Source organism: Adiantum capillus-veneris, chromosome 8, assembly GCF_014529385.1.
Source record: "Adiantum capillus-veneris isolate H3 chromosome 8, ASM1452938v2, whole genome shotgun sequence".
Taxonomy (NCBI): Eukaryota; Viridiplantae; Streptophyta; class Polypodiopsida; order Polypodiales; family Pteridaceae; genus Adiantum; species Adiantum capillus-veneris.
The window spans coordinates 49,365,197-49,376,434 of record NC_140938.1 but is presented as its reverse complement, the minus strand read 5'-3'; the positions used below and the strand labels follow the sequence as shown (position 1 = coordinate 49,376,434).

General features: G+C 41.5%; 1 protein-coding gene across 1 annotated transcript; it reads left to right on the top strand.

Annotated features, from left to right (window-relative positions):
- The first annotated feature begins 342 nt into the window (after positions 1–342).
- LOC147452111 (uncharacterized) lies at positions 343–1,081 on the top strand. The gene is made up of 2 exons (XM_086518882.1): positions 343–674; positions 756–1,081. Exons 1-2 carry the CDS (start codon positions 402–404, stop codon positions 1,062–1,064), a joined length of 582 nt encoding a protein of 193 aa, XP_086375008.1. The 5' UTR covers positions 343–401; the 3' UTR covers positions 1,065–1,081.
- The last annotated feature ends 10,157 nt before the right edge of the window (positions 1,082–11,238 follow it).

Here is an 11,238-nt window from a genome sequence, read left to right as displayed (position 1 = left end):
GTGATGCAAAAGTGGATTTCACAATATGAGGATGCAAAGCAAGAGCGACAAAGGGCACGAATCGAGTGGAGACGGGGAAGACGACCACCGATGCACTATCCAGCGGTTCTGGAGAGCCTACCAACCTTCATGAGCTTAAGATGGTTGCACAACCAATTGAAAAGCGCACAACAATGCGGTGACGAAGTGACTGAAGAAGAGTGGGAGTACTCTCGGGGTTGCGCGACCAAGGTAAGTTTGCAATGTACGACTAGCAAGTGACTTTATTTATAAACGTTTGAACGGCCACTCATAATCTTTGTTCGTTGTAGTATAAGTCATACACAGCAGCATGGTGTAAAGGTCGACATTTTAGGGTGGAACGAATCGACAAAAAGCGTTTTACTCAAGATTGTGGAATCATGGCAAAATTTGAACAGTCTAGTCGACGACGTTCCTCTGATGCAGATCCTGTGGTGGCGGAACTCACTTACTTCGGCACGCTGCAAGAGATTTTGAGGATCGATTACAGAGGATTTTTTGTCGACTTATTCGACGTGCAATGGTTCAAGATAATCATGGAGGGTCGCAACGCTACTGTGCGTAGAGGAGAGTCTGGTTTTCTTGAGGTGGATTCTACTAAGAAATGGACTGACCTAAGAGACACTTTCGTACTACCCGAGCATTGTGAACAAGTAAGTATATAAATAGTTAACATCCCCCTTTTACAAGTTATGTGCTTGAAAGCTCTCATGTAAGTTATGTGGCTCTGGCAGGTAGTATTTCATCCTACAAAGTCTACATCAAACTGGTGGTACGTCATAGAGGTAGCCCCTCGTAGTGCAAGGACGTATGAAGGCTACCATGTGCCAATCACAACGACATCAATGGAGGAGATTAGAGAAGATGCTCAATCAGAAGCCGCTGCGGTGGTGCCAGACGAGCATCAAGATGCTACTACTCTATATGGGGTGCATGCAGAGGAGCTACAAAATGAAACAGAGGATATGTGTTTAAACGGAGAGCTCTATATAGATATAGGAAGTTATGCTGAGTTATGCGAGGATGAGAGAGAGATCTCTTAAAGCCACAAATATTGTATTTGAACAATTTTGCTCCGTGCTGTAAAAGCTCTGTTTTCGACTTGCCTCTTCTATCACTCGATTCATTGCGTCATTGTATTTATATGCGTCATTACGTCATTGTATTTAATGGTCTTTGCGTCATTGTCTACTCTATTCATTCAATATTAAGTTTAAATATTCGTGTGTTTAATGCAGGTATGGATGATGAGGAGTTTCTTTCTTCTTTGTCACCGCAGCAGAGACAGTGGTACGTGGAGCATCATCGCTCTGGCGCATCATCGCGCGTTCCTACACCATCCGCATCTCCCTCTCTTTCGGAGCATTCGGCGCGCTCCGAAGCTTCGGCGTCGACGAGACGAGCGTCACACTCGTCTAGACACCGGCGCTCTAGTGGTGGCGGTGGCGGTTGTTGTGGGGATTCCGCCACCGATGCCTCCACACCGCCTCGTGTTCGACGAGGCTCTTTACCCTCCCCTTCTTTGCCCGCCCCCACACCAGCCACAGCATCGCCGTCTACGCAAGGTTTTGCACGGCTGACCGTTCCTAGAAGCTACACACCTCTACCTACTCCGCCAGGAGCCACCCCACTCGACACTCCTCGCTTCGGGGCCCAGACGCCGGTGGAGACACCTGACGTCCGTACCCCCATCGACACGCCGCTAGAGACCCCTGCCGGGACACCCAGGTTCACGCGTCACCGGCCAGAGGGCTTGCCTTACTCCGTCGACATCAGCGGCGGCATCATCATGGATGATGACGGCAAGAAGGTGATCTCGCGCATGCGTGGTCTTTGCTCTCAGCTGTTTAGACACTACATACTAAACAAATGGAGTGAAGTACCAAGTGATTTAAAAAACAGAGTCATTAGCATACTCCATGATGAGTTTCCCGTTCCAACATGGGATCAGCGCTTCAATGAAGACCTGATGAAGATTCGAATGCGCGAATACCGCAAACACAAGCGTTGCGAAGTGCAAAAAGCAATCAAGAATGGGTGGAACAGGCCAGATTGGCTGGCCAAAGAAGATTGGAAGAATGCGAAGAAAGCAGCGCGCGAGAATCCCGACAAGTGGAAGCAACAAAAGGATGCAGCCAGAGCGCGAGTAGAGGCAGGGAGCTCGCACCACTTGGGGAGCGGTGGATGGGCATCATTTGAGGCCGATTTTGTAAGTCTTTTCACATTGCTCTTTATGCATGTTCGATAGTTTAGGGTTTATGAGTTTTTTAGTTCTAACATAATGAAATCTTTGTATGTTTTGACAGTGGTCGATGACAGGACGTGATCCCACACCGTACGAGCGCGAGTACGCAGGCAGGAAGGGCTTAAACGCCCTGATGGACATTCTCAGTTCTCGCGGCGGCATGGTTAGTATTAGGGTTTACTCTTTTTTATTTTTTGTATTGTTTTATAAATGTCGTTATATGTTTATATTTACTGAAAACTGTCTTATTGTCTTTTTTTGCAGAATCCGACAGATACGCCGCTTGGACGCGATGAGACGTCTGACTAGACGACGTCAGTTTAGCCGTAGCTAGATAGCATTAGTTTAGGGTTTCTCATAGCTTATGTATCATGAGACGGATTTTATACGTCTTTTTGAACCATGTATATTATTACATTTGTCACCGCAGTTCCTTTTGCCAATAAATTCTTTATGCCTATGATGTTGTACAATTGTCATTATTACATTTGCCAATCAATTCATTTTGCTTATGATGTGGACAATTGTCAATTTTGCAAACAATGCGTCTTGTGGGTGACTATTTTGGGTCTCTTATTTACCTTTGCACTTTTTTTTAAAAAGTGAATCAAGTACAATATGGTTGATGGGTGGCAGGGCATTCAATGTCCTGCCACCAAAAAAATATTCTCTCGGGCGTCGCTATAAGCGTCGCTATTTATGGCTCTGTAGCGTCGCTATGAGCGTCGCTATAGTCTTCTGTGAGACCGTCGCTATAGGCGTCGCTATAGGCGTCGCTATATGCGTCGCTATATAGCGACGCTGATAGAGACGCATATAGCGACGCCTATAGCGACGCTCTCGTAGCGACGCTCGTAGCGACGGTTTTAGCGACGCCGGGGGTTATAAAAACCCAATGTATTTCCGTCGCTAACAGCGTCACAAGAGCACACAACCTCTTGTAGTGGTTCTCATGGCGACATAACCGCTTACAATCGGCAAGCTATAGCGGTTCAACGTGCAAGAGTCGACATGTGGACGAGAATTTCTAGTTATGATTATCCAACGGACAACGTCGTAGTCAAGAATTCAGGCGGAATTGATACTTGCTGAAGGTCTTTCGGCATACTTCGAAGCATACTAGTAATTTGACAAACTTTCAGGTACTCGTGTGTCTGTTTACACTTTACTGTTGATTTGGTTATGAAATCATCTTCACTTTGTTGGGTTTGTGAATGCCAATTTGTGCTGTGATTTCCGCTCAAGGGGTGTATTGGATTTTCAAGCATGGCTTGAAGGTTTTTACAACAAGGTTGTTATTGGAACTAGCCAATTCCGGTTCTCGACATGGTTTGTCAAGTATGGATCATTCTTTTACAGCTTTGAACATGCATACGGTTTATGCGTCCGCGATATTCTTATCATTTGCACATTTGTTTATGGACGACTTGCCGCATTAAAGTTTTGAAGATTGCAGACAAGAACAGCTTGTATTGACTTTGAATATGATAAGTATTTGTTGAATGTATGCATCTACTATGGTGTTATCGGCATACATGGTTGGCATAGGAACAATGTCATACATGGTTGGCATACATGCTTGGCATAGGAACAATGTCAATTAGCCTCACGCATGGATTGAGTCTATACCGCCTTGAATTGAAGCACAGTTTGACAATGGTTCAATTTGATGCAAATGCATAGCAAATTTACAGTGTTTTGGTCTCTCGAGGAGATAGGCTGCACATCCTGTTGCTTGACTCCTTGTCACTGTTTCTAGCAGCTGCCCAAGGACAGGGGCTATATATAGCTGAGAGCGAGAGCGCCAAGGGCCTATATATTGAGATTTTTCTCGTTTGGGGTATTCTATGAGCACACGCCTTTGCGAAATTTCTCCATAAACACCATATTAGTGAATTTGGGAAATTCCCAATTCCCACTTTCAAAACAAGCTTAAGATTTGACCACATGGCCAAAACTTAGCCAAAATTATGAGAACATGGCTCAGAAGATCCTTTCAAGTACTACCTTGTGGAAATCTTTAGCCTTGAAAAATAGTTTGAGATTTGTCCATATATTCAAATCTTAAAGGCATTGGGGATTCCCCAATTGGCTCTAAAGTCTCAAACTCTCTAATATAGTGTTCATATTCCTACATGATATTTCAGGCCAACTTTCTCTCACGCAACAGAGATGGTTATGATCTACATTAGAGCGAGCTTTTTCGTCAACATCTCCAGAAAATGGGTTACGGCAGGATGACTGGGTTAGACCATGTTCAGTATTGTTTATTTCTCCATGTTCAGTATTGTTTAAAGTGATTTACCAATTTTACATGAAGCAAGGCTTCTCCCTTGTGCCAAGGTATTGCCCAATGACTTGGCATCACAGGCAGTGGCACACAAGTTTGGGGAACTGGCAAAATGGGAATATCACTCACCAAATCCCTACCAGTTTAGACTGTGCAAGGCACTACTGGTTTTGCTTCTCACATTTGAGACCATCACTTTAGCCAAGGGCTTAAAATTATGTATGTACGACATGCTAGCAAGCTGGATTTAATTCTACCGCCTCACGAAACACGCTTCCACTATAACACTAGACACTTTGTCAAGGACAAGATAAGTTTTGAATTGTTTAACATGCTTGTTGGTTGCTGTCAACACACAACAACACTAAAAGGAACCTAAAATTTGGACTTGTGGTTCCTAGACAAAGTGCCAATGCTAAGTCATTCTTATACAATCACGACCCCTGCACAGTAGGTAGGTCAAGATGTGTTTGTGTTCTTTACCCTCTCTTGGTGAGAGAGTCATACTAGAAAACTGTGGAATGCTTATAGGATAAGCAACAAGTCAGGCATAAGATGCACAAAACACAGATTTGGCACACACTCTAGAAATTTAAGGAAAGTTCCTCAGCCCAGCATGCTCTTCTTATCTCTGTTTTTTCTCTCTAAGAATAATGAAAACTTTCTAAGAAGCTTTTGATATATGTTTTTCTCGTGAGTCATCCTGAGCCAAGGTCTCGGACTCTCAGCTAGTAAGTGGCCAAAGACGCCACTCCAATTAGTTATCATCAATTTCTCGATTAAACACTAATTTGTTATTGGCATAAGGGCTATGACCCACACAGGCTAAGATCCATTGTCAGACCTAGGGTAAGACCCAATGCTGGTATTTCTTGGGTGATTGTTCTCTAGCTTGAATAGATCTATCTCATGGAGTTCCCATTGATGTTAAAGGCCAAGCAAGAGTCTTGCCATTACAGATCTTTTCGGTGTTCTGTACGCACTACATGTTTTTAGTGCGACGCTGGAATTGAGTTTCTAATAATCTTAAACTCACATCAGCTGATCTCTACCACGGAGTATAGATGCAGCAATCAGTTAAGATAGCATGACTGTCCATAAGAGCTAGGCATCTCCCTTGTGGAGATCTCTTGTTCTCTCTATGGCACTATGAGTGTCTATGGCAGCATAGTTTTGGGGTAAGACCCAGTGGGTGATTTACTTTGATCTATTCCTGTTATATTTTCAAGGAAAGAAGTCCACAATAAACTACTATGCGTAGCGAACAAATTCAAGTTTTCAAGTTGATTCCAATCATTCTGTATACGGTTCACTATGTTGATTACCATTACCTGCTAGTTCAACAATTCTTACAAGGGTCTTACCAAGGGGTTTGAATACCTAGATTCTAACCAATGGGTTTGGATTTTGAAGGCAAAACCCAGGGTTTCCAGTGCTTGCTTGTTTTTCCACAGGTGGGTGAGGTGCTCCAGTGCATTTGAATACGGGCAAGTGAACATTCAGTTCAAACCTCCAGGTACACATCTATTGATTTGGTGTTATTCCATTTTTTAGTATGCTTTGCTTGGTCTTTTCAAGTCGTATAAATACACTTGAATGTTTTAGAGCCATGCAAAGGGCATGTCGGAGCAAGTATTTTGGGCCATAGTGTCCACTATACATTATGTTGTTATGAACCCACTTGTCGAGTTCGATTTGGCACATGTTGTCACATGAAGACAACATGGTCTAGGAACTCAACGAGTTTGGTTCAGCCAAGTGTGGAGCAAGGCTAATGAGGGTCCCTCTCACTCCCGTCGTAGAGTGTTTGCAGTTATCTCAACACACAAGTACATCTTGTACTTTAACACTAGAATGGTAACAAGACACTTTTATGTCCTTGGACACTTTTGTGTCCTGTTAAGTGACCATTTTGCTTGAATTATTTGAAGAGTATGAAAATGAATTTCTAGGTTCTATATATCCACAAAGTTTCCTTATGAGCTGAAAAAGACTTAGAATTTTTTTTGGAGTATCGATCTCACCATTAACCTTACTCTTGCACAACATTTTTGAACCTAAATTGTGTGAAAAAACGGGTCTTGTTTTTGGCTTTTTTTCAATTTTTGGCAACTATACCACTCTAAACTTTATGTTTGTGAGGTTAAGATGGCTAGAGGTTAGGCCTTCATAGTTCTCAACATGTTTTGATGCTTGTAGGGAGAGCTAAGTGTTAAAATTGAAAGTTATGACCAATTTACAAGAATTGCATAATCCTGTTTTTTGGCCAAAGTTAGCACTTTTATGATTTTTTTGGTGGCTTTCTTGATATCCAAATTCAATTTTGATTGTGTAAGTGTAATTTATAACATAAAGCTAATCTTCCTTGAGTTTTGGGGGACCTAATATGCTATATAGCATAGTATATGATGATGGTTGAGTTTTTTGATTGTTGAAGAATACGATACATTTTAGAGTAGCAAGTATAACTTTCTCAATATTGCTAGTTTCTTAGGCCAATTGTGTGTATTTTGTAGGTCGTAACCATATCTAATCATAGACTACAAACTTGGCTATATATTGAGTAGTTTCTATGGGTTTCTAGAGGTCATAATGCTAAACCCAGTTTTTTCATGTTTGCTATATTTAGCACTTTATCATTGCCCCCAAGGTTCCAATTGTAAGAGATCCATTATCCTTTTGACATTCTCCATGGCTCCTTTTGAATCCAAAGGCCCAAAAGGAACTAAGAAAACATGTATATAGTATCTTTATTGAGCGTGACTATAGAAACTTTGATGAAAGGTCCGCAGAATGGCAAAAATGCAACTTTTTTGTACCTATTTTTTTTGCCCAAAAAAAAGTTAGTGAGGTAAAAGCAACCATATGTTTTTGTCACCAACCCATTGAAGTTAACGGGGCATTTTATCTCAGGTCCTAGAAAAATCCCCACTCTTATTTATATGCAATCAACCGTAAGAAGTTGCTGTTTTGGGCAAAATGCACTGGTCCATCAACTTTGGAGGCTTGTAGTGACCAAGGGGTGAGAAAAATTACAAGTTTCTCATTTTTTCCATATGTATTAGTTATTGAACTATAAGCTCATGAAAGGATTTTTCAAAATGAGTGGATCTACTATGGTTTTGGAATTTTTTCCCAAAACCCTGAAAGGACACTTTTATGTCCTGTTAGGTTACCATTCTAGTGTTAAGGATGTTCTTTTTTAAACATCCTTACAGGAGACATATTCCACATGTGGAGAATATGAGTCTTTGGAATAGACATTGGCGCCGCTATTTCAATTATGTGTCACGACGATGTCCCTAGGTGCTAGTCCCATCTGTTTTCTAGACCATTTTCAGCACGGCGTACTAGGAGCAATTTCAGTGGCCAGAAATTGTCGGATACTTAGAAATACTTGTTAAGGTACAAGTGCTGCTAAACAACATTATAGATGGTTGTTTTACATATAGAAATGCTATGAGTTGTTAATGAAAAAGCTTCATTGTTTGTACCTAGAAGTGATCATTGTCTCACCTTCTATTATGGTTGAGACGTTTCAACAAGGCTTGCAAATGATTGCAACTGAAAGTATTTAGTTTCTTTTCAGAACTATTTACATTCCTCTTTAATGTGTGCTAGGTGCATCACATTTGCCATAAGTATTGGCAAGAATGATCATGGATATACAGGCCCGGATCTGTTTTTTGCTAAATGCATGCACACTAGGTGTTGGGTCCTAGTGTTTAGCAAAAGCTCATTTGGAACGGCATGCGTATTCATCCAATTGTTCCTTATGAAGCATTTTGCACTCTATGTGCAGTATCTCTATGAGATTACTTTTGAGTCTACCGATCACCAACAGAGGTCATGGCTCGGTTTGGGTGCTTGTGAATTTTTCAAGTTAGCCACGATGGTACATTGTTGACTCTCAGTCATCTGGGACAGCTGTCTATAAACCATGGGGGAAACACAGCTCAGTACTGTCAGTTATCCAAGGGGATAGGAAAATTACAAAGTGTAATCTTGTGCTAAAGGATATGCAAAGTGCGTACATTAGCACCACGCAATCCAATTAATAAGCATTTATTACTCTACTTGGAGTTTGCTTACCATCAGATAAAGCATGTTTGCGATTAGGTTTAGTCTCTTCATGTTTTAATTAGGTTCTCAACCTTGAACACTAGTTATGGTGGGGTTGTTTATTGATGAAATTTGAGAATAAGTCAAGGACTAATACTTGGCTGATGAGTTATGTCAACAAGTTACTTTCACGGAAAGTGAAAAGCAGTACTCTTTCAAGTACATCTTTGTTGTGATAACTCGTTTAAAGCATGCTCATGTGCATTCTAAATGGAGTCTACACACTAGATGGTTCCAAAGGGACAACAATGTGCAAAATCACGATGTTACTTTTGATGTCATTGAACCTCCTAATGTACCATGTTTTGATCAAACAAACAGCTCGATCCATGATGGATACTACTTTGGAAAACATTAGTGTTCTTATGAAGCTCCTACCACTTTTGTTTTCGCGGATAAAAACGCTTCTCCAAGGGGGGAGTAATGTCATGCCAAGGGTAGGACTATAGGAGGGCACGGCCTTGGCCAAGGGCCGATGGATACACATGCAGTATAGGGGCTATATATAGGAGGGCCAAGGGCCTATATATAGGTATGGTTGGGTGGTTATTGGCATCTCTATCTCCCTAAGCTCTTTCAAGGTGTGCAAGAAATTGTAGCTATTAAAAGGTTATTTTTTTGGCTCTTATTCGAAGGGATTTTCTCTCTCCTCTTAGCCGACATCATTTCCCCCTTTAATGTGCACCTTTTAATTGGTCCATTTTAGGACTTTTTTGGGTGAAAAATGAATTGTCGGCCACTTTTTGACCAAGGCAAGTGGGGAAAAGGGATGTCCACTGGACCAAAAAGGTGGCCAGATGTTTGGGCAGCTGGTGTGGACTAAAAATGGCACCCGCACCCCCTCTCTCCCCCAACACCCACAAGCCCCCACAAGCAAGGCAAAGAAGCTCCATTGATACACCCTTAGGGGTTACCCACTCCCCCCCTTATACCCTCCAATTTTCACTTGCTCCCCCCCATGTGGGATTACTCCATTGCCACTTGGCACCATCCTCCCACCTCCCCACTTACGCCTACAAATTTTTTGTTTTGCTCCCCACAACGAGCAATCTTGGCGGAGGCGTGGTGGGTGACTCCGAGCACCGAATGCGATGCTGTGAAGCCCGGCTCGGAGCTTGTCACTTCGGCTATTTCCAAAAATCCTTGGCCACACCTTTTCTGATTAAATCCTTCAAATCAGCCCAATTTCCTTTCTTCGCATGCATCCGCACCCACTTTCTAAGTAAGTAACCGTCCACTTCCAATGCATGTAACTTATGATGTATGAGTCCGATTCACCGGCTATCAAGCATGATTGAGAGTAATCATTGAAAACCACCTTTTAAGAGTTAGAACAAACCAAAAATCTTGCAAATGACTAAGCAAAACCAAGCCTTTATACATAATTTTACAAGAGCAGTCTGAAAGCTCAAAACATTATGTACATCTATGTACTCGAGGCTAGTGAGCAAGCTTTTTAGCATGGATTAGTGACTTTACCTTTATCCATAAAATGACTGACATAGCTTGCCAAACCCCCCTAGCCTGCTTGATCATTCATGACAAGCAAAATTTTCTAGGGTGAACAATTGTTGCATCTCATCCCCATAAACCTCATCCATATTTTCAGATGTTTCCACATTGTCTCCTTCTATTGACAACATTTCATCAGTCACAACTGTCATCAAACATGCCACATATTTCTTCAATCTATAACCATTGAAACGATATTTATGCTATGCATCATCCAAGTCTGCCAATTGATATGCTCCATTCTCAAATTTGTTAACAATAGTAAAAGGACCTTCCCATTTGATTTGAAATTTCTTCTGAAAGGTATTGTCCAATTTACTATTGTATCGCAACACCAAATCACCCTTCTCAATTTTTTTTATCTTTCACGCACTCATTGGCTTTTAGTTGAAACTCTATCCAATTGCAAGCATTGTAAATCCAATAACCTTTTCTGCCATGCATTTGCTTGGTCCTCATCTTCCAATGACAACAACTTGAGAGCAGGAATTTCCACTTCAATTGGAAATAAAGCTTCCTTGCCATAAACCAAGTGATAAGGGAAAAATCATGTGGTCGTTTTGATAGTAGTTCTATGGGCCCATAATGCACAAGGCAACTCTGAATCCCATGTTTTCCCATGTGTCTACGTCATCTTTGTCAAGATCTTTACCAACTCTCCATTGAATCTTTCATTAAGACCATTGCATTGTGGATAATAGGGAGAACTATACCTATGCTTTATATTGAGCTTTTCTCATAAAAAATCAAATAGCTCTCCTCTAAATCATGTTCCTCTATCAGAAAGTAGCTCTAGTGGCACACCAAATTTGCAACATATATACTCATAAACAAATTTTACCATATCTTTACTGGTAATCTATTTGACAGCCTTGGCTTCTGCCCATCGTGACAAATAATCCACTGTTGTCAAGATGTAAGAATTTCTTTTGCTAATCATAGGTAAGGGTCCAATAGCATCGAGACCCCATTTCTCAAACACATCAAAAGCTAGCATTATCTTTCGCAATTCAGGCTTCAAATTTATTTTTCCCATTCTTTGACAAGA